The sequence below is a fragment of the Trichomycterus rosablanca genome, chromosome 4, assembly GCF_030014385.1.
Source record: "Trichomycterus rosablanca isolate fTriRos1 chromosome 4, fTriRos1.hap1, whole genome shotgun sequence".
Classification (NCBI taxonomy): domain Eukaryota; kingdom Metazoa; phylum Chordata; class Actinopteri; order Siluriformes; family Trichomycteridae; genus Trichomycterus; species Trichomycterus rosablanca.
In genome coordinates this window covers 4723178-4746929 of record NC_085991.1, presented here as the reverse complement: position 1 = coordinate 4746929, position 23752 = coordinate 4723178, and the positions used below count along the sequence as shown (strand labels likewise).

The window sequence follows — 23752 nt, the reverse complement described above, 5'->3', positions numbered from 1 at the left end:
GTCCAGACCCACCCACAGCTCCATTCACCCCCAGAGACGCTCAGCATCCGGGGGCAGGACAAAATCGTGGCATTTATCCAATGATCGGCGAGTTTCGAAGCAATGAGAAAAAACGTTCCATGCAGTCCCATTGAAGTGAATAGACGCTCAGCTTCTACGGGCAAATGCATTGACGCCACGGGAATGTTAACAAAATTGATTTGTGATAAGTAGCTTGTGTTCTAACGCATTTGTAGTCAATGAAATGTTAACACAACTGTTATACATACATACATATGTTGATAGATACATGTATCCTGATATTTTATTGTCTTTTAGTTATTTTTATATTTTACTTAATGAAAATATTGTAATATAATAATAACAACCTGGTGAGTGCAGCCAATGGGGGGCAGTGCGGTGGGGAATTGAGTTCATGTCGCTGAGGGCCCCCCCTGCCATGGGCCCCAGTGCACCTGGCCCCCCCTGCACACAGTTTGAAAGGAAATGTCCAACAAGCACACGGTCACGTGTCCACATATTTTGTGTCATATGGAGAATATTTATTGTGGGTTCTTTTGTGGACAGTGGTAGCCAGTGAGAGTTCGAATCCCAGATCTGCCAGCCCTTGAGCAGCCCTTTCAGAGCGGGGCCTTTTGTTCTTGCATTGCAGCCTTTGAACTTGTGTTGTTGCAAAGCTTGCTTGGCAGTGGACAGTGACACCTTACTAAAAATGAAAATGTAAATGTAAATGTAAAAAAGTGCTAGCAGAGAATGTTTAGAGTAAGGTATAGTGTATAGTGTGTATGGGTAGAAGTCGATTGCAAACGCACCCTTAATGATTGTAGAACGGTAAACCTATGGTGTGTGTGTGTGTGTGTGTGTGTGTGTGTGTGTGTGTGTGTGTGTGTGTGTGTGTGTGTGTGTGTGTGTGTGTGTGTGGTTCAACAGCTGATCTGTGCTGATTTCACTGATCATCATCCTCTCCCACTCGTTCATATCAGCTCGGTTATATGGATGCTGGACTCATGAGGATGGTGGCAGCAATGATTGTTGCTGTTCTAGAAGGTTAAAACAGAGATCAGATATTCAGTGAAGATCAGAAACACTTTTATCTGTCTGTTCTTTATCACCAGAACAATGGAAGCTGTGACGGTGTGGATGATGTTCATTGTAACACCGCTCATCTTCACACCCTGTCTGCACGGTGAGATTCTATAAAAAACAATATTATATCATGTATAAAGTATATACTGTGTTATTATTATTATTATTATTACTGTATTTTTATGATTATTATTATTATTACTGTATTATTATTAGTATTATTATTATTAATGTATTATTATTATTATTATTACTGTATTATTATTATTATTACTGTATTATTATTATTATGGTTGTTATAATTATAATAATTATAATTATATTAGATATTATGAATGTTATTAGTAGTAGAAGTAGTAGTAATATACATGTGTTTTGAGTGTTATAATTATTATTAATAATATATTAAGTAACAAATGAAAATAAAACAAGCATAAATTCATAAAAAAACTCAAATCAATACATGAAATAAGTAATTATTAATCATATTAAATTCTAGTGTTGATTTCAATTAAACTGAATGTAAAGCGTGTTTTAAACAAATAGTTCATAATGGTTTTGCTACTTAAATAACAATATTAATATTAATAACAACAATAATAATAATAAGAAGAACACAGAGGCAGCACAGAGGCATAGCTGGTAAAGAGGGTGCCACACATCAATTTTGGTTCTGGGGACCTTGGTTTGATCTTGGCCAGTGGTCTCCGTCTGTCAGGAGTTTTGCTTGTTATCTCCATTCTCTTCGTAGGTTTACAAGGTATTCGCCTAAAAAAATCACCTCTCATCATATGAGGTATTTACCTCATTAGATGCTCTACATTTCCTTCTAGGTATAAGTGAAAGAGTGTGTGAAGATGTGTAAGTGTGTGTTGCCTGTACTGGCATTGTCCAGTGTTTCTGGTTGATACTGGTACCACCACTGTGACCCTGACCAGTAAGAAGTGATTAGTCAATGTAAATAAATTAATACATAAATAAATATATAGATAATAATTTAAAAGAGTACATGCAGTGCTCTTCATGCAGTGTGAACAGGTATTTGCCTCATTCACTCCATTTTTTGTCTCAGTTATTTATTTATGATCTTTGCAAAAATAAGACAAAGCAAACTTAAGTATGTAACACAAATGCTAAATCCAATCTGTCTGTCTGGCTGTCTGTCTGTCTTGCGTGTTTATATCCTGACAAAGCTGCGTTCCTGTTTTAGCATCACACCTCTGAATCTGATAACAAGCTCCCCAGAGTGAGAACTTGGCACTTGATATTCATTTCTTACACTTTAGTTTTTGTGCTAATGAATTCAGCCTCTTACTGAATATTTATCAACCTAATCTATGTCTGTATATGTACCCCCATATGGCAAAAAGTATGAAGTGTGTCTGTGGGAATATTGGTGCATTTAAATATAATGGCATTTCGAGCATTGTGAGCGGACCAAAAGAGCATTCAGTGGTGTTTGGTGTGGTTAAGGTCAGGGCTCTATGGAGTGACCTTGTCACGCCATGCTTTTATGGACCTCATTTTGTGCAGCCTTTCTCCCCAAACTGTTGCCACACCGCTGGAAGCATTGCATTGATTTGATTGAATTGTTAGCACTGGGTGTGGCTGACACACCTGAAATTAATGGTTAGGAGGGGTGTCCACATATTACAATTTTGGATTTCCTATGAGGGTTTTGTAGATTGTTTACATTTCTCATCAAGGTTGTGTTTACATTATTTCAAAAGTTAATTTGCTTTGGTTTGGAAAAGAAGACCTGGCTTACAATTGACATTCCAATTCATACCAACTGTGTTGATTAGGGTTGAGCTAGGGTTGGGCTCTTTGTAGGTCTTCATGGACTTTGGTCAGTGGTCCATGATTCATTATCCAAATTACAGTATACTTAAATTTATACACCTGTTAGCAATGTGTGTGGATAAAACACCTAAACTCAACCATTAACATGGGTGTTCACATACTTTAGGCCATATTCTGTTTTATAATTTAGATTTCTCATGAAGGTTGTGTATATTCATCTACTACTGTAACACACCTGACTTGTTTGTGTTTCAGCCCTTCTGAAGCTGGTAAAGGTCATGGCCACTTTGAACTTTTTGTACACCTTTAGTCCCCCAACCAAAGCCTCACTGCTGCCAGAGTGCATTTACAACATGTAAAAATGGTTTAGTTTATGACCTTTTTTTACTTTTCTTCTTTCCAGGTGTGCCCACTACCTCCCTTCCTACATTGAGCCCTCATGTGTCCCCTAATAAAATCAATTCTATCAACCTGCTGGTTACACCAGAAAACTTCAACACCAAACAGCCCAGCACACACTTACCTGCACCAGCCCAGATCAGAGGTCCTAACATGGATACAGATTCAGCAAAAGGTAGGATGTAAAACATAATTTGAATTAATTTAAAATGTCACCAGAGTGTACAGGGAAATTGAGTGCATCCAAATTAGGACAATGCGAAAAAAGAAAAAAAAATAGTAATGCACTCAAATGCTCTGGGGGAAGGGGGGGGGGGGGGGGGGGGGGGGGGTGCTGCAAGTACGGTTGTGGTGAGGTCATGGAAATTTTGAGCCCTTAAAGCTGGGTCTCAATCCAAAAAGCTTGAGGTGATCTAGAAAAGTCGTATATAGAAGTCAACAAGAAACAGAGCCATGAGATACAGAGCCACATAAAGAGATTATTTTTGTTGTTGACCAATGACCAGTGGACACAATAGGTCATAAAGCCTGCAGAAGCAAGGGTCATTAACAGTCAAACTAAGGCTTGGGCTTTATTATGTCTCCGCTTTGTAAATACTATTTATGCATGGTGCAGACTGGGAACAGGGCTATATATAGAGCAGCTTAACATCTCCCACTCCCAGTTCACTCAGAGTCAGAGTGATGTCAGCTATCTCGTCTTACAACACGTGATGATGCTCTGAAATCATCTGACTTTGCAGCATCATACAGAGACACACTATACGGCCATTGACGTTAATATGGTGTTGTCGTTCCTTGTGGCTATAAAAGCCTCTGCTCTTCAGGAAAGGCTGTCAATGAACTTGTGGGGTGTGTCTTAGAGTTTGTACCCATGCAGTCCAAAGAGCATTTGTGAGGTCGGTTACTGATGTTGGTCAAGAAGGGCTGGCTTTCAATCAACATTTCAAGTGATCCCAAAAGTTTGCAGTTGGGTTTGGGACAGAGCTTTATACAGACCCCTGAATATCCTCCACACCAAACCCTTGCACTAAGGGCTGCAATGCTGTAAGAAGAAAGAGCCTTCATCAAACTGTTGCACATATTTTGACAGCATTTACTTAAAGTGTATGAGCGGGAAGCCTTTGAAATGGACCCTTATTGTCCCACATGTTTTTGCATCATCTAGGCATGTCTGCAGATTCTCTTCCAAGCTCCAGTTTGCCTTCAACTGAACTCACCAGCCTTGATTCTGAAATGAACCAAAAGATTAGCAACCTCAATAAAACCAACATAGACACCACTGGGGCAGGTATATTATATACAGCTGTGCCAGGACACCATACTGAAGCATCAACCAAAACTCAAGGTAAAAAATTATTATCTCATCATTATTCTGAGGCTATTTGTCAAGTCAAGTCAAGTCAACTTTATTTATATAGCGCTTTTTACAATATACATTGTCTCAAAGCAACTTTACAAAATCCAGGACCAACAGATACAAAAACCCCTGTTGAGCAAGCCGAGGGCGACTGTGGCAAGGAAAAACTCCCTGAAAATTACAGGAAGAAACCTTGAGAGGAACCAGACTCAACAGGGCCCATCCTTCTTGGGTGGTCTGGAGGATACTTTAAATAAATACACGATTTACACAAATCATACAAACACAGAATTGAATGATCTAAAAGTCATAACTGGTAATAAATAGATAAATAAACAATTAAATAATAATAGGGTTGTTATCCGCTCTAGTCTTCAATAAAGTCTGTAGTGATTTCTTGTCGTTGCAATTACTCCAGACCCGTCACATCTGACAGGAGCAGCATCGTTGTCCCGGCAGTCTCGATTTTAATCCTTAACCTCGGTGGGTAAACAGGTTTCCATCAGAATGCCCTCGGGGTAAAACAACAGAGAATGTAGTTAATAATGTACAATGCTAGTTGACAAACAGTTTTACAGAGAGTTTTAGACTCCGGCAGCCCTAATTATTACAGCATAACTAAAAGGGAGAGCGAGCAGGTAACAAGGTCATGAAGGCTTTCACAGGACATCAGCGCCCACCTCTCCTACCCAAACCAGAGTGATTGGACAAGAGAGGCAGAACGACAGCGACCCAACATCCCTGATCACCACAAGTTTCTATGACCAAGAACCCCCAAGCTCTGCGCCTTTGTCTATATTAATCAAAAGCCTGAGAAAATAAATATGTTTTCAGTTTAGACTTAAACATTGAGACTGTGTCCGAATACCGAACAGAGGCAGGAAGATTATTCCAAAGTTGTGGAGCTTTGTAAGAAAATGCTCTTCCACCAGCTTTGGTCTTTTTAATTTTAGGAACTATAAGTAACCCTGCATCTTGTGAACGAAGTGGACGTGCTGGGTTGTAGTAATTAATAAACTCACTCAGATACTGTGGAGCCAGACCATGTAGCGCTTTATAGGTTAGTAAAAGTATTTTGTAATCAATGCGAAATTTAACTGGCAGCCAGTGTAGAGATGATAGAACAGGAGTGATATGATCAAATTTTTTAGTTCTAGTTAGCACTCGAGCTGCTGCATTTTGAACTAACTGGAGTTTGTTTAAGGATCTACCAGAGCATCCAGTTAGAAGAGCATTACAATAATCTAACCGAGAAGTTATAAACGCATGGATCAGTTTTTCGGCGTCATTAACAGATAGTATATTTCTTATTTTAGAGATATTACGCAAATGATAGAAAGCAACTCTAGTAATATTATTAATGTGTGTATCAAATGAGAGATCTGAATCTATTGTGACACCTAAGTTTTTTACATCTGGGCTGGGAGTAACAGAGAACGTGTTTAAGTTTAGCACCAGGTTAGACAACTTGTCTCTTGCAGCTTTAGAGCCAACAAGTAAAACCTCAGTTTTATCTGAATTAAGTAAAAGAAAATTACACGACATCCAGTTTTTTATGTCGTTTACACAATCTTCTATCTTACTGATTGTGTCAGTATCATTTGGTTTGGCTGATATATACAGCTGTGTGTCATCTGCATAGCAGTGAAAGTTTATGCCATGTTTATGAATAATTTCACCTAGTGGAAGCATATAGAGTGTAAATAATAGCGGTCCAAGTACCGACCCCTGTGGAACACCACACTTTACTTTTGTAGTTTCTGAGCATTTATTATTTACATAAACGAATTGAGAGCGGTCAGTCAAATATGATTGAAACCAAGAGAGTGCGAGTCCTTTAACATCTACTGTATTTTCTAGCCTCTCCAGTAAAATGTTATGATCGACCGTATCAAACGCTGCACTAAGATCTAATAGAACAAGAAAAGAGACACATCCATTATCAGAAGACATTAACAACTCGTTAACTACTCTAATTAATGCGGTTTCGGTACTATGGTTGGGTCTAAATCCTGATTGAAATTTTTCATGAATACAATTTTCATTCAAATAAGAACATAGCTGTTTGGAAACGACTTTTTCTAATATCTTTGAGACAAAAGGAAGGTTTGAAATTGGCCTATAATTAGATAAAACATGTGGATCAAGATTAGGTTTTTTAATCAGGGGTTTAATAACAGCACTTTTAAACAATTTAGGTACATACCCAAGGCTAAGGGATGCATTGATTAATGTAAGCAGGGGCTCTACAATAGCTGGGAGTAAATCTTTAAGTAAACGAGTTGGAACAGGATCGAGTATACACGATGATGACTTCGATGATTTAATCAACACAGTTAGTTCATTTTGGGAGATTGGATTAAAGGAATTTAGTTGGATTAACTCGTTACTATTATCACCAATGCTGCTCGGAGTGAGTCCATACTTAACATTGGCAGTAATTTGTGAGATTTGTGGTCGGTTGATTGTAGTGCTACCCTATTTCCACATACTGTTTTAAATCCACTCAGACTGCATCTTCTTTCCCTGCTTTTTTAAATTTTGCTTTTTCAGATCCCAGTTCATCTCGCATTCCATTAAGGAGCACCACTGTTACAGCAGGATCATTGATCAGTTCACCTCTATCTACTACAGCATCTTCCAATCTTAATGAAGAGCATCAGTCCTCAACTCAATCCGTCATTATCACCTCTGAAGTGATTCCATCAGTGGTTCCACCAGTTCTTCTATCCAGTCCAGCTTCTACTGTGAAAGTCCTGATTTCTGGATCTGCATCATTAGAGAACTCTCATCAGGTTGGAGCATCAGAACTAGATGTTGGAGATGAAGGTATTTGGATAAAGCCTTAACGACATTCAGCTATTGACAGTTTGGATTTCTTTATGGCTGTCACACATTATTTTGCCTTTATCTCCAATTATTTAGACTCCAAAGTGCCCTCTGCTTCTCCATGGGATCCTTTGCTTGCTGGCTTAATCTCCATGTTCATCATTAGCACAGCTCTGCTCTCCACCATGCTCTTTATCAGGTTTCGCCAACAAAACAACCATCCTGAGTTCCATCGATTGCATGATCTGCCCATGGTGAGCCTTCATGAATGCTCTTTATCCAAACATATCCGTCCAGTTATGCTTCTTGTCCACTAAAATGTGTGTTATGTCATGATATTGTTTCATTCCTTTAAATTTCTTGCATTTGCTGCTCATAGACTGGAGGTGGTTCTCCATCCATGAACTGGTTGAGTGCCTGACCAGGCCCATGATACTTGTATTTCTGTGTGTATTCATTGTTGACTTGGTTGTAGATCAGACAGCATTTTGTGAGTAATTTATGTTCAAAGATCAAAACTTAAAACTGTTCTTGATTTCCTTCTCCACAGGATGATCTTCTGGAGGATACGCCACTGTCAAGATATGCATATTAGGAGACACTTTTTGTATTTGTGACCCTACACTTTATGAAAATCCTCTAATGGATGTATATTATGGAAACTACACTGACCAAAATAGTTTGTAATAATAGACAGTCTGACAAGCTGTGGTAGTCCAGACTTTGTCTTTCTGGAGTGGTACTAACGCATACTCAGTACACTTGTAAGGGACTTGTGCACAATATGGCCAAAATAATGTGGACATCCATCCTAATCAGTGAGTTCAGGTCTATGCTTCCAGTTTTGTGACAACAGTACCGTAGAAGCTTTCCTACTCAACCCTGTTAAACTCCTTGAATAGACTCCTTACTAGCTGGTGTATTAGATCTATTGTATTATATCAGTTAGATGCTTCCAACTTTGTGGCAAGTGGAGGAACTCAACTCTAATGAACCCTCCTTTGGCAAATATAGAACACCAATTGCAACCTAGACTTACTCACATAACATTGGTGCCTGATGTCCAAATTACTCTTTGAATGAAAAAACACAAATTTCCACAATACCTTGTGGTAATCATTCCCAAAGGAGTTTTGGTATATGATGTCTAACCAGCTCATGGCCCGGTGTCCACATACTGTTGGCCATGTAGCGCACATGTATCTTTCAAGTGTAATTCTGGGTAGAGATATTTTTTTTAAGTCCTAAACAGAGGATTAGGGTCAAGAACTAGCCAATAGATTTGTGTTTGTTGTTGTGTTATTTGTATATAGGAACTGAAATGATGAAGACATTTTAATGTAACATACACTAAATGGCCAAAAGTATGTGGACAGCCTTGTAATTATTGAGCTCTGATGTCTGAGCCATATAAATTCCTAACCTTATCTTTGGGGCCACAGTTGGGTAAGGCCCTTTTCCAGTTGCCATGGTTTGACACGTTTGGTAAAAAGGAACCCCAAAGTTCTAATCTCAACCCCATCATTGGAATAAAAACACACTCCAAAATCATGTTGAAAGCTTTGAGTCTTGAGTGGAGGCTGTTAGGACTACAAAGAAAGGGTCAACTCCATATTAATGCGCACATTTTTGGAATGGGATGTCAAACATGCTCGTGGTCAGATGTCCACTTACTTTTGGCCACATGGTGTGTACTTTTTCTACGCTGCTTTCTATGGTTTGCATAGTGCCTACTCTACTTTTGTGCCAAATGTTTTATATTGTGCACTACCCTTAGGGGTCATTTGATCAGGAACACCACTATTATTGTGTAGGACCCTTTTTGTGTTAGAACAGCCTCAATTCTTTGTGCTGTCGATTCCTTAAGGTATTAAAAACCTTTCCTTGAGATTCAGGTGTTTGGTACAATGAATACATCAGAGAACTGCTGCACATTCATGCTGCAAATTTATCGATCTGCCAAGTCACAAAGGTGCTTTGTCAGATCAAGATCTGGTGACTGGGGAGGCCACTGAACGTATTGTTTGTTAATGGAAATAATTTAAGAAGACTTCCATGACATTGTGCATTATTATTCTGGATTGTGGCCATTAAAGGATACACTTATACACCAATACTTCGATAGGCTGTGGAATTCAAACCATGCTTTACTAGTAAAGGTCTCAACAGATGTGCCAAACATTCCCCACACCATTACACCACAACCAGCAGCATAAACTATTGACAAAAGGCAGGTTGGGACTATGGATTCAAGCTATTTATGCCAAATTCTGACTCTACCATCTGCATGATGGCCAGAATTTCAGAAATTTGTCCAGTGTTGGTGACTTTGTGCCCACTGCAGCCAAAGTAAAACCGGATTGAATCAAATCTTGATGCATCTGACGAACTGGTGCATTCTGAGAGGCTTTTATACTTACCATCATTGTCAATAGTGGTTATCTGTGTTACCGTAGCCTTGACCTCTGACCTCTTTTATTAACAAAGCATTCTCGCTGTCAGAACTGCCGCTCACTGGATGTTTTTTTGTTTTGTTTTGTTTTTGCAACCATTCTGTGTAAACATGTGTATAGGTGTTCCTAATAAAGTTTATATTGTATGACTAGTAAAGAAACAATTGACTTGTTCAAGTTTTTTAAGTATATACACTATATAACCAAAGTATGTGGACACCACATTACATTACACTCATTACTAAGTTCAGGTGTTTTCGATGTGAGCCAGGTCTTTTCTTTTAACATCAGTGCCTGGAACTAATTCCCATGGACACTTCCCGAAGTTGTCAAAAGAGTGGACGCTGATATAGCTGGATATGGGGCAATTTCATATTAATGTCCATGGTTTTGGAATGGGATTTTAAGCTCATGGTCAGATGTCCACAAACTTTTGTCCATAACAATATGGTAATATAGAGTGTAAGACAAGTGTACCAAAAAGGTATTTAATTGTATTTTTCTCACTGTCTCAAAACAATACAGTAAAATATCCAGTAAAACACCATAATAGCACAGAAGACCAAAAAGACAAATGAACAATAATAATAAATATTAAGAAAAGTCGTAATACGTTGTGCGTTCAACAATTCATACAAAGATAAAATCGTAAAAAACTTTCAGTATAAAACATTTGGGTAAGTCGAACATGAGCAAAATGTAAAGTAATATAAAATACATATTAATTCAAGAGGAACAATAATTCATTTTATATAAAATGTCTCAATTTCATCTATTTGAACGTTAGAACTCTCAACACACTAACTGGCCGCTTTGTTAGAAACACAGAACTGCCACTTACTGGATGTTTTTTGGGTTTGTTTTACTTAATTTTGTCTAAACAGCTTGTGGTGGGAATCCCTGGAAATCAGCAATTTCTCACATGCTAAAACCACTGGATTGGTTGGATATTGACATGAACGAGCAGGTGTCCAGGTGTTCCTAATAAAGCGGCCAGTGAATGTATTCGGATTTAGTCAATAACTCGACATAAGCTAAAGATCACTTGAACAATGCAAATACGTGAAGAAATCAAAACACCGGTGTCTCCATCTGCTGTGGCTGCCGGTGTATCGGTGAGATGATGATGTCACCGTACGGCTCGTCCTGTCTTACCGCGACTTCTTTCCTGTCAACACGCTCTGTAAACACAATCTAGAGTCAATCAGTTCTAATGAATCGCAATGATTAGCATTATGGCTTGGGTGGTGCAGCAGTCTGTTATGGACAGTGGTGCCATCAGCCAGGTCCGTGCCTGAGGGAGGGAAAGGCTGGATTGGATGCAACAGCGACTCCTACTGGCTGCTTAAGGTGCCTGCATGAGCGGTGGAGGAATATCTGGGTATAATTTGGTATGCAGAAGTCCATCGCTGGCTGAAGAGATGAGAAATTCAAGGGTTTATAATGCGACTGGAAATGGGGAAAGGAGTTGGGCATGTCTAAACTGACTACACTCATTGTACTGAGTCTAATTCATTCATTAATACCCTGGTCAGGGAAGCAGTCCCCTAAAAACACTGAGCACAAAGCAGAAATTTACATTGGACAGGACGCAAAGGTGCAGGCATCACACACAGTCTCTTACTCGCAACCAGGGTAATTTAGAGCAGCCAATCCACCTTCTGCAAACTCAGAACAGACCGGATGCGAGGATCGCACCCAGGTCCCCAAAACTTATATACTCTTCCCACTGTCCCATTTTGACACCCAAGTGTAATCTAAGTAATAGCTTTAGTCAGATATTCCATTTTCATTCATTTTCCAGAATCCTGATCAGTGTCACAGTGGGTGTGAAGCCGGCACCGCTGACACAAAGATGGGTGGTGGGCTAGTGCATTAAGACTGCTGCACCAACACAGCATTTGTGTCATGTGGCATTTTTGCAAGAAAAGACAATTGCAATGTATTCTGTTTTACCCAGAAGCCTCCAGAAAGCCTGACTGACGGTTCGACGGTCGACCGCAGGGGGCAGTAAGGAGTGAAATGTCAGTACACGCTCGTCTGCGGGAGCTTCTCTCCTAAAAAAAAAGCAAAAACAGACATTTTAGTCTAAAAGAATGAGACACATACTGTAGTCTGTCAACAGAAGACGAAACCCATGCTGCGTTCAAACCTTGAGCATCTGAATAAGCCACAGGTGTGAAAAATTAAATACCCCCTTTATGATGCACCTTTCCTAAATGAGCTAGGGAAAGTAGTTCTTGGTATTGGGAATATATCAGTCTGGAAAGGGTTAGGCAACCATGGCTACGGCTCTAGGACTCCACTGAACCACACTGGGAGCCATAATCTCTAAATGGAGGAAAGTTGAAACACTGGTACATCTACCCAGGAGTAGCTGGCTGACAACTCATCCAGAAAATCACAAGTTTCCAGATAAAAAATATAAAGAAGTACATACATATTAGGGCGGTGTTAGCTCAGCGGTTAAGGTACTGGACTAGTAATCAAAAGGTTGCGGGTTCAAGCCCCACCACTACCAAGTTGCCACTGTTGGGCCCCTGAGTAAGGCTCTTAACCCTCAATTGTTAGTCGCTTTGGATAAAAGCGTCCGCTAAATGCCGCAAATATAAATAAATATAATATAATACATATTAAGCCGTAACTTAGGTCAATAATCATGATTCATAAGACAACAAGATTAGTAGAAGTACCTCAAAGAATCCACAGCCGCCATCGATACCTCCTCCATTTCAGGCACCCTCTCCTCAGGAATGTCCTCCAAACCGGACACAGACACACGAACAGGGGATCTAACCACAAACATCACATCGCACAAACACATTATACAAATCAGTAAAATGATCACATTAGATTGGATGCCACTTTTGGTTGATGATGTTATCTACCAGAATGGTTCTTAGTGTTTCTCGCCTCTTACCGTCGAAACTCAGGAGTCTCCAGGGGTGAAAAATCTCTGTCTGTGATCTCCATCACCAAAGACGACACTGGAAAAGAAAACATATCAGGAGACCTTGTTAGCACACCGTACAGTCAGCTTCAAAATGATTGACAACTCCAGGTAAGGAAAAAAAGCCTGAGGTATCTTATCTTTGTGATGGAAGAGGCATTTTACCTACTGTGCCAACTTTTTTTGGAATTTAAATTGGATTTTTATGATGGCACAAAGTACACCACCCTTCTGCCCAGTGACAACAGTATCATTCAAGATTGTGAAAATGCTCATATCTGACCTGGAGTATCATGCCGTAAGATTCCTGACTCTGACTCAGTGGGCATCTACATAATAAATAAATAAAAATAAAGGACAGAATAAATATAATAGGTGCAAATAATAAAGAAACAGTGATTATCATTGACTACAGTGTCCCTAGTGCAGTGAGTTGATGAGAACGAGGAACACACACACACACACACACACACACACACACACACAGATCATGTTTGTGGTCCCTGTCCTTGCCATGAACTCTGACCTCTCTGAGCACCCCAATTTCTGACTCCTCTCGTCCTCTCTCCCTCTCGCGTGCGGACTCTCGATCCTCCTCACGCCGTTCGGGTGGAAGGATGTGATGGAGGACTGCACCCTGCTTCCACAGCTCCAGGATATCAGGAGGAAGACCTGTGCCAGGAGAACACATCTGGATGATCAGCTGAGGTCAAACGCTTACATACAATTAAACTAAAAATCTAAGTAAAACTTTCGAATAAATGAATGACTGTAAACCGTACTGGTAAAACTCTAGTCAAGAAAATAGAAACTACTGACAGCGAACGTCAAATCAATTTAAATAGTGACTCACTCATGCACGGGTTATTAAGAAGTACTTGGGGCGCGATCACTCGGGATGGTGCTCTGATAAGATCATCCTATAAAAAAAAAATCCCACACAGTTACATGTAATCAAGGAAGAACATTGTACACTATATGACCAAAAGTATGTGGACACCCCTTTTAATTATTATCTAATTATTAATAAAATTATTAGTTTTGGTGTTTTGGCTACACCCATTACTAACAGGTACACATTTGGAATTAATTAGAACGCCAGTATATAACAGCAAAGGAGAGTGGCAACTCCACATTAATGCCCACAATTTTAACCTTATGTCCAACAAGCCTGTGGCCAGGCGTCCACACATTTTTGGCCATACAGTGTGTTTACTTTCTCAGGTCAGTTCACTGTCTGCTGTACACTGAACCCAGCTAATTTTTTGTACATAATCAGACTGTTTTTCTGTCCTACCAAAGACTTGATTCCAATTTGTGGATCGTTGATCTGAGCCTGCAGTGCATCCTGGGATATTTGTGTTTCTGCATCAAAGAAGGCCAGCTGCCTTCTTCTTCTCCTAATTTGCACAGGAGCAGGAACCTCTGGGCTGCTTGGGACAAGCTAAAACACACCAAAAAAGTACATTCACTTATTAGAGCTTCAATTTATGTGTGCAAACATCAGAATAAATAAGATCTTGCAAAAAGAAACATCTAGTGAGCAGCAGTTTAACAGGTGCAAATGCCTTGTTGAGAATGAGATGTTTAGATGAGATGAGATGTTTTATTTCCAGAGCCACCCTGTTCAGTTTCAGGACTAGATTTCCAGTTCACAAACCTCTGCCAGTCTGGGACTTTCTCTCACTTGCTCCCTCCTCTCTGGACTAGGTGGCGCTGGTGGAATGGGTATGGGCTCTGGGGTTCTTTCTCTCTCTGCCGGCTCAGGTATTTTGGGGGGCAGCATCAAGTCCTCTTCAGCCACTGACTCGAGCTCTCTGCTTAATATATCAGTGGTCTGAGCCCTGGATATTAAAGAAAGAAAATATAAACCGACTTTAATATAGTCAGTACGGTCAATATTAAAGATAATATAGACCTTACCAACTACAGTTAGGGTCAAATGTTTACTACGCTTTACATAAACACTGTAACTGTTATAAAGGTTTCTTTTGGGGGGCGTACAGATCTAATGAGATGAGCGATCCTGTAAGCTCCCTGGTCCTCTCTATTTCTGCCACTGCTCGCTCTAGTTCTCTCTCTAACGTGTCTTCTCCTTCTCTCCCTCTTTCTGTCTCTCTCACCTGTACTGCCTCAGGTTCTCTCTGATCCTCACCTGGAAAAAGAGATTTTTCACTTTTATATTCCGTCTCCTTTTCTAATTCATAACTAAATCCTGACCAAGAAAATCTCTCACCCTCGACAAAGTGATCGGGCTGCTCTAGCAGCATGCCGACCATGTCAAAGTCCTGCAACTCCACCCCTTCAAACTACCCAGAATGACCAGCAAATGCAAGACAGGAAAAAGATTAAACATATAAAACAGAAAGTTTGAAGTAAAAACCAGTTTGGATCAAACCAAGTTCCTATAGTAATGCTAATGGTGTGTACCTCAGGCTCAGGCATGGCGATGGGTTCCTGCTCGGCCATCGTGATCGACTCCTGACTAGCTGTGATCCCTGCTAAGGCAAAAAAAAAAATCACTGGAAAGAACAGTGACATTGTTCTCTTCAAAACCCTAATATGACAGCAAAGGTCCTGCAGGAAGGTTTAACTTTAAATTTAAAAGGCCCGACTTGGCCAGCGTGGGTCTGGTGCAAATAGAAACGGTCACCAAAGTGCAAAGAAAACCTCAATTTATCCAAATAGTGACCAAAAAAGTGACACAAATTATTGTGACAGATGCGAGTGTTTTAATGCCTGCTGTTTGGAAAAATGACTCACCATCTATAGGAGGATGTGCAGGATGCTCTGGTGAAAACTCTGGCATTTGCTGAGCCAGCTGTCGATAAAGGATAGACCAAAAGAAAGTCAAAGTTTAGATATTTGAACAGATCTTTTCTGTTTTATTTCAAAATGAATGGACCAGACTTCATCCCTAATTTTCACCTTTTGCTGATATATGTCCTGTTGTGTTTGTTATATAGAAATTTATGTTTGTTTTTCCCCAAAAATAAACTGCAAGGTGGACTGAGATTTCTCTGAAGCTCTTAAATCTTTTCCCATATTATGTATGTTAGATGGTGAAACCTACATTATTATTGCTTTAAAATTGCTTTAAAATTATCTTCTTTTTATACCCATTTATGATTACCTTACCCTGTCGCCTCCTAATTGTGGAATGTTTCAAAGTAGTGTAAATTCAATAATCTATAAACTTTTTACTCTTACTTTGTCACTGTCCACACTTTTATTAAGTGTGTTGCAGGCATCAAATTCTAAATTTGTTTGTAAATACAATCAGGTTGGTCAACCTAAACATTAAAAGTAAGATCTTGTACTTCTGTCAGTTCAGAGTGCTACTGCATTTTGCAAAATGTTTCTAATTTTAATTGTAATTAGATACATAAAAATAAGATAATTCTATTGACCTGAATGATTCTGCTTGGGCTGGACAGATCAAACTCCATTAATCCAAAGAATGGATCTCTTGCCCCCTCTGTCTCCGTCAGAAGAGTCAGATCATCAGGAATTGTGTGAGCTAGTCTGAAACAGATGAAAAGAGCATAATTCCTATTATTGTCTGTCCATATACTACATTATTATAATTCTGTTGTACAATGCAAGTCTGACATACAGATATACAGAATATAAAGAAATAAATAAAGAAAATGATGGTGACCTGATGTCCTGAGGCAGCATGTCAATTTGCACCTGGACATGGAAACGGTGCAGTTTGTCAATGGCCACCTGGATCTCCTCTAAAAAAAAAAGTTAGAAAAAAAGGAGAAAAGTCTATTAGTAGGCTGGGTTGGGTGGGTGGATGATCTGTCATATGGAATGGGTAGATGAACTAAAGATTATAAAAGAAATAAGGCTACAGTGGGTAGTGCAGGCCTGCTTTACCCAACACACACACGCACACACACCTAACAGCAGCTGGCACTGGCGATGGTAGACGAGGATGACACCATACTGCAGCTGAGAGGAAAGGTAGAGGGAGAAGCGAGGACGAGGCAGACCTGGAGCCGGAGGTGGCACTTGCACCAAAACGTAGTCCATAATATCACTGCTACAGGTGAGAAATACAGTCAAGTGTAAAATCATCAAGTAAGCACAACTCAAACTTTTATTCAGTTCCTGATGCTTATTAATTTCTGTAAACGTAGAGTTTTAAGACGCTTTTTAACTGAATCTCCAACCACAATATGAAGCAAACAGTATAGACCAATCAGGTCTGCTGGTCCAACGAATCCTGTTTCCTCTAAAATCAAGTGGACGGTCGTGGAAGAGATGGCACCAGCCTTATACACAAAACTCATTTTGTGCTTAATTATGATGGAACAGGAAAGGGGTCTTCCCAAAACTGTTGCCACACATTTGGGAGCATATAATTGATTTTATGTAGGTGATTTAATACTCTTGTTAGCAGTGGGGCATTATTAAAACACTGGCACTCTATAATTAAAAGGGTGTCCACATACCTTTGGCCTTAAGCTAAAATGAAGGACTCACCAGGTGCGTTGCACATTCACATTGAGCAGATCCCTCCTGCTCATCTTTCTGCCTTTGGTGGCTGCCAACCTGTACAACAAACATACTATATTAAAGAGATCAAGTGTAGCTTTCAAAAGTAGCACAGTGAGCACAGTAGTAGGTACTCCTACTTAGTGTGTACAAAACCCAATTACACAAACGTTGGACCATTTTGCATAATGCAAGAAAAACAATAATCTATGATCTGTTCATTCTTTTGAACCTTTATACCAAAAATGCATTTTGTAATAAAAAAAATCTTATTAGCTATTCTTTTTGACTACAGTTGGTGTTTTCAAGGAAAGTCTTTGGGGTCTCAGGATCATACATTTAAAAAATGGTCAGTAAATACATAGAATAGAATGTCTTTATTTGTCATATATACAGATACAGTGTACAGTACAACAAAATTATTTTTTCACATATCCCAGCTTGTTTGGAAGCTGGGGTCAGAGCGCAGGTTCAGCCATTGTACGGCGTCCCTGGAGCAAAGAGGGTTAGGGGCCTTGCTCAAGGGCCCAACAGTGGCTGCATGGTAGAGCTGGGATACGAACATTCAACCTTTCAATTGATAGCTCAAAGCCCTACCCACTAGGCTACCACTGTCCCTAGTACATGGGGCAGTGGTCTCTTAGTTTGCCAAAGTTGGTAAGAAAACCCAAAGTGTCACCTTACACTGAGAAAACACTTAAATTATGTACCACCGAAAAACAGCTATCTAATACACTGCCTGGCCAAAAAAAAAGGTCACCACATGGATTTAACTAAGCAAATAGGTAAAAGCCTCCCATTGGATAATTACTGCATGGGTGATTATGTTTCAGCTGGCAACAAGTTATTTAACCCTAACTGATGCAGTGAGTAGCTTCTCATTTGTTAAACAACCATGTCAAAAGACACATCCTGTGGTCATGGAAAAGATGTTAATCTGTTTCAGAAGGGTCAAATTATTGAATCGGGTTAAGAACTGTCCAGCGCATTATTAAAAAGTGGAAGGACGGTGGGGAAACATCATCTTCGAGGAAGGAATGTGGTCGGAAAAAAATCTTGAATGATGGTGATCGGTGATCACTTAAACGTTTGGTGAAATCAAATCATAGAAAAACTCCAGTAGAACGCAGGGATATGTTTAATAGTGAAAGTAAGAGCATTTCCACATGCACAATGCGAAGGGAACTCAAGGGATTGGGACTAAACAGCTGTGTAGCCTTAAGAAAACCACTCGTCATTGAGGCTGACCGGCAAAAACGGCTTCAATTTGCTAGGGAGCACAAAGATTGGACTCTGCAAGCTTGACTGGGATCCTGTGACAGGACCTTAAACAGACAGTTCATGCCAGAAAACCCTTTAAAACAATTCTGCAAGAGTGGGACAAAATTCTTCCACAGCATTATAAAAACTACTTTTTGCATGATTTTGTACAAAACCTACACAGACATTAGAAGATCTCGTTTAGATAAGATGCTTCAACTTTAAAAATCCATTAAATTAGTTAATCTGATTAGTAATTAGTAATAATTAGTCTGATCATAACTGAGAATTAACTTTGGAAAACTCACCATACCGTGGCGAAGCATCCCGTTCTGTGATTAAGTACAGTAGGATAAAAGAACATTATTTCAATGTAATTTAGTTAATTAAGCGATTTATATAAACTTAAAACTCTAGTGTTGACACATCAAGAATGAATTCAACTGTCAGTGAAAATTTGTGCACTAATGTATTTTAATAGGACGAATCCCAAATAGTTCTAATTTAGAAACCAAGTGCACTATATAGGATTGTTAAATCAATTATTTAAACCCTACGTAGTGCACATATATAAGTCTAAATGAGTTTTATTGAAATGCGGTACATGTTAATCCTCATGCTCCAATCTGTTAGGCTGGTAGGCAGCCAGTAGCAACACGATTTGCGCTCAGCAGGACTTTGATTGGCTGTCCTGAGTTACCATAGCAACCCAAGACAACCGTTTTCCACAGTGTTTACCAGAAACCTAAACAAAAACATATAGACACAACAAATAAAGGCAGTCAAAACAATAACATAAAAGTAAACAATGTCAATATCTGTGAGAAGCAGGTTTTTTTTTTAGCCAAGTAAGCAAAGTAGAGACCATGTCTGTACAGACTCCGCTCCAGTAAGACGCTGCTTTTTCCCTTTCGTTAATTACTTGAAATGCCTTAATGCTCAAAACACAACATGTAAACGGTTTAAGATCCACATGATGGCGCAGAAACACCACAAACATTCTGACAAAAACATTCAAACGATTCATTTGGTCACATTTCCGTTTATTATCAAAACTGTCATAAATAACGAGTACAAATTATTATTTTCATATATGGAATTGCAATTAATTATTTTATTGAAATGTAAATAAGCAATATTATAACACGCATTAAAATGAATGATTTGAATCCTGAGTCGGTTCAGTGATTCAGTAGTTTATAAGTAGCTGCTCATAGAGCTTTGTCAGTCACGTGTGTGTAGTGTGACGTCACCGATGAGCCGCTGTTGATGTTTGTTGTTGTCGGTGATACAGTGGAAGTAGCAGCACAGACTCCTGCATTACTTATTTTATTCTTTCATAGCAGTGAAAGCTGGAGAAACAGACGCGAAATGAGAGGAAACCAAACCGAGACAAACTCAGCAAGGATGTTAGGGATCGTTGTTTGGATACTGTTTGGATCTGTTAACAGTATTGATAAGCTAAGTTGGTTGTGAGCAGGGGGGTATTCCAGAAAGCGGGTTTAACAAACTTTAAACTTAACCCTGAACTCCGAGTTGACTTATCTCACCGTGTCATAGCCGGAGTTTTCTGTTCCAGAAAAGCGGTTCAGGGTTAGATTACTCAACTCTGAGTAGATTGAACCCAGCAGAAGCGCGTTCACGGTTAACTATAAACAGGCATTCTCAATGGAGTGGCGATAAATGGATTTATCATGGATGTGAATGAAAGAAAAAGTAGTCCGTAATATTTTACACCAATAGAAGTGTTCATTTTAATGTTTGCATGTGCAGATCATGAAAATGTTTTGAATGTAAAAGTAATACAGCATCGTCCGTAAAAAAAAGATGTCGCAAATGGCAAAAAAAAAAAAAGTTAGTTAAATGTGAGTTAATGCGTGAGTTTAAATTCAATAAAAAAAAACTTGTTGAAACATAATTCAACATTTATCAGAAGGACAGGGCAAAATGTTTAATATGTCAGTTTATCACGATTTTACACGTTTTTTCCCTTTCATTTATTCAACCTAGGTGTAATCCAAGTGGAATCAGATGCACATAGCAGCAGATAAAAATAAAATACAAAAACTGTCTATGTTCAAGGCATGTTTATTACATGTAAATCATTGGTTTGTAGTGCATAAACTGTGGAATATTAAGAACTGCATTGGTGCAGTCTGAACACTTTTTATTGCCATCTCTCCAGTGATTGGTGGAGTGGTTTTGAGCCTCCTGCAATTGTTAGTGATCTAAATGTCCCTAGATCCTGATGAATATAAATAATGTTCTTTAATCCAAAAAAAAACCAAAAACCCACTGTTGAAGGACGATAGAGAAACCATCTCCGCTGCCTCAGAGTGGGATGATACTGGGAGGCCTATAGAGGTACAGGATATGTTGAACATAGAGCATGGCATTTCATTTGATCTACCATGATAATGTGTGTGACTGTCCTCTAACAGAATGTGATGGGCAGTCCCGAATCAGATGAGGGACCATCCACATCCAAAGCTCAGCTTAGAACAGTAAATGATCTATACAAGGTCCATCTGGAGAAACAAATTGCAAAGTGTGATCCTCAGGTGGAGCATATAAAACAGACAAGGCTAGAAATTCAGTTGCTTGAACTTAAGATGGGTGTCAGTGCGAAGGGTGTATAAATATAAATGTTCTTACTAAAGAATAAGGACAAGGAAATGAACTCGTTGCACTGTTTTATTTTCAGTGATCATGCACAGAGCCTGACCATTTGGCTTCAATATTTGTAATGTGGGTAGCATCACATAAGATCTGATGGAGAACAGTAAGTTGCAGAATGTGTATTAAATGTTACTCTGTTTTATTTAAAACATTTGTTTATTTTTTAAGATAATGGTCACTACCTGTACGTGGAGGGATATTCTGTCTGCTGTTCACCTAATCCTTTTCATTTTCTGCTGGTGCTTTAATGGGAATGTGGGCTCCATCCATGCAGCCACTAACCCTTGGGAATCCTTAAGATGGTGCAGAGCAATTTTTTTTTATTACTTTTCAGTTTTTATCTTTATTATTAAAGACAAACCTGTTATTCTGTGGCATTCATCTTTGATGTTTATTACAGACAAACAAGAGTTTCAGTGCTAGGCATACTTTTTGGATGGACCAACATACAAAAAACGGAGAGCAATGCATAAAGTTCTGCAAAGAAGTGAGGGCTGATCCACAATGTAATATTGCAAATGTGTAAAAAATAATACTTGAATAGACCCATAACAGGGCAGTTGCAACATTCATCGATATGTAGTAAAATCATTCTTTGACATAATTTTGCAAAGACTTTCTTGTGTACAGATAGGGTTTTCATTCATTAATGTGACTGTATATATACATATATAGGCCCTGTTTTAAGTAACAATCATGTTTGGGGTTAATTACTACAATTAATTTGAAGCACAAATTATTTTAGCTTACTAAACTGTGTGTGTGTTAAAGGTATTCTATATTAATCCATAACATTCCATTCATAATGTTGTAATTAATGCTATAACAAGCCTTTTTATTAATATTGTGATTAATAATGTTGCAACCGTCCCCACTCTCCCCGAATTGACTGACAAAAAACGGAAAGGTTCGCAGAGAAATTAATCGGGAAATGACTAATCTGAGTTTAATGACTCGTTTCCGATTAAGATCTCTTCGAATAATTAGCACGTCGGGATCCACTGGATCCTGGATGAAAGAACACGCCGGGTTTGCATGAGAGAAGTGTGTGTGTGGGTTAGGTTTAAGTTAACCTGCCAGCGAGCAGGTTAGCTTCGGAGCGTTAGTTGCTATAGTAACTGACACAGGCTCTCTTTAATCTCGGTTTCTGGAACGGAAAACCCCGAGTTTTCCTTAATTCTGAGTTAACTTACCCGGTTTAATCACTTAACCCGCTTTCTGGAATACCCCCAAGGTGGAACCGCGACCAGAATCAGAATCAGAATATCTTTATTGTCATTATACCAGGTATAACGAAATTAAGGTGCAATACTCTCTAGTGTTATAAGCAATAAATTTAAAGAAAAACTAGAATTTACAAAATACCAAAATTTGCATTTACAAAAATTAACAGAATTTACAATAAAACAATAACATTAACACACAGAAATAGACTTTCTGTCAGTAACAAGCTGGTGGAAAATTTGCACATTACCCTTAGTAAACATTGTAAAATTGCCCAAAAATTGCACATTACCCTTGGAAATTAAATTGCACATTACCCTTTGTAAACATTGTCCAAAAATGCACAGTTTGTAAACATTGTCCAAACATTAACAGTTACACTGTTAGTAAAATTGCACAGTCCCATGTGTTTAAAATCACCTTATGTAGAAATATTTAAGGTTCGTACTGCGGTGGTGTAAAAGCTATTTTTGAGCCGTTTTTTTTCTTGTAGTGGTAAATGTTTGTATCGTTCATGCTGCTTATTTTGCACAAATAGTGTTTAGTTTTTGTCTGTCTATGTACAAGTACAAATAAAGTACATATATTGAAATTGAACATAACTGTTCTTGATTCTTGTCCTGATTTGCTTACACACTTAAACACAATGGTTCTTTAGTCGAGACGATGGTTCATTTGTATACTTTAAGGCCTGTGTGCATTTTAAAATGTGGCCAAATTATCAAAAGAAAAACAAATAATGAAAACCACATTTAATGTTAGTCCATGGTTTTGTTTTGTGTCCTTGATGACCTCCGTGAAGCTGGCCCCCCATGTGGTCAGAAATGGAATATAAATATTATTATTCGTTTGTGCTGCGTTTGTGCTGGTTTGTGCCGTAGGAATCATCGTTTGTGCTGGCACCGTTTTAGAGAAATTAAGTATTATATTTTATTACCCGTGACGTCACTCAGCCCCCCATCAGAGCCCAAATTGCACCAAAAGCATCTCATTCGTTTGTGCTTCGTTTGTGCTGGTTTGTGCTGCTAAAAGAAACATTTGTGCTTTTTTCATTTTAAAGTTATAAAGCTATAAATATTACACATGTGACGTCACCAGCCCCCCATTAACGTCCAAATTGCACCAAAACCACCTCGTTCGTTTGTGCTACGTTTGTGCTGGTTTGTGCTGCTAAAAGAAACATTTGTGCTTTTTTAATTCTCA

General features: G+C 38.9%; 2 protein-coding genes across 5 annotated transcripts; one reads left to right on the top strand and one right to left on the bottom strand.

Annotated features, from left to right (window-relative positions):
- Positions 1–992: 992 nt before the first annotated feature.
- Positions 993–10094, top strand: si:ch73-344o19.1 (uncharacterized). The gene is made up of 8 exons (XM_062992837.1): positions 993–1016; positions 1116–1186; positions 3145–3164; positions 3293–3463; positions 4457–4636; positions 7202–7477; positions 7574–7731; positions 8028–10094. The coding sequence occupies exons 1-8, from the start codon at positions 993–995 to the stop codon at positions 8070–8072; spliced, it is 945 nt and encodes a 314-aa protein (XP_062848907.1). The 3' UTR covers positions 8073–10094.
- A 310-nt stretch (positions 10095–10404) lies between these two features.
- On the bottom strand, positions 10405–19548 carry LOC134312135 (meiotic recombination protein REC8 homolog). 4 transcript variants are annotated; one of them, XM_062993835.1, is made up of 20 exons: positions 19512–19548; positions 19251–19391; positions 18955–18978; positions 17375–17443; positions 16789–16931; positions 16542–16620; positions 16291–16405; positions 15644–15701; positions 15311–15381; positions 15117–15189; positions 14885–15035; positions 14541–14724; positions 14178–14324; positions 13734–13800; positions 13407–13552; positions 13164–13209; positions 12851–12917; positions 12624–12722; positions 11887–11987; positions 10405–11111 (listed from the first exon to the last, which is right to left on the bottom strand). In XM_062993835.1, the coding sequence occupies exons 2-20, from the start codon at positions 19262–19264 to the stop codon at positions 11002–11004; spliced, it is 1764 nt and encodes a 587-aa protein (XP_062849905.1). In that variant the 5' UTR covers positions 19265–19391; positions 19512–19548; the 3' UTR covers positions 10405–11001. The 4 variants fall into 4 exon arrangements, with proteins under 4 accessions (XP_062849905.1, XP_062849903.1, XP_062849904.1 ...); XM_062993833.1 differs by lacking the exons at positions 19251–19391; positions 19512–19548 and having other exon boundaries at positions 18955–19100; XM_062993834.1 differs by lacking the exons at positions 19251–19391; positions 19512–19548 and having other exon boundaries at positions 15311–15378; positions 18955–19100.
- Between the last annotated feature and the right edge of the window lie 4204 nt (positions 19549–23752).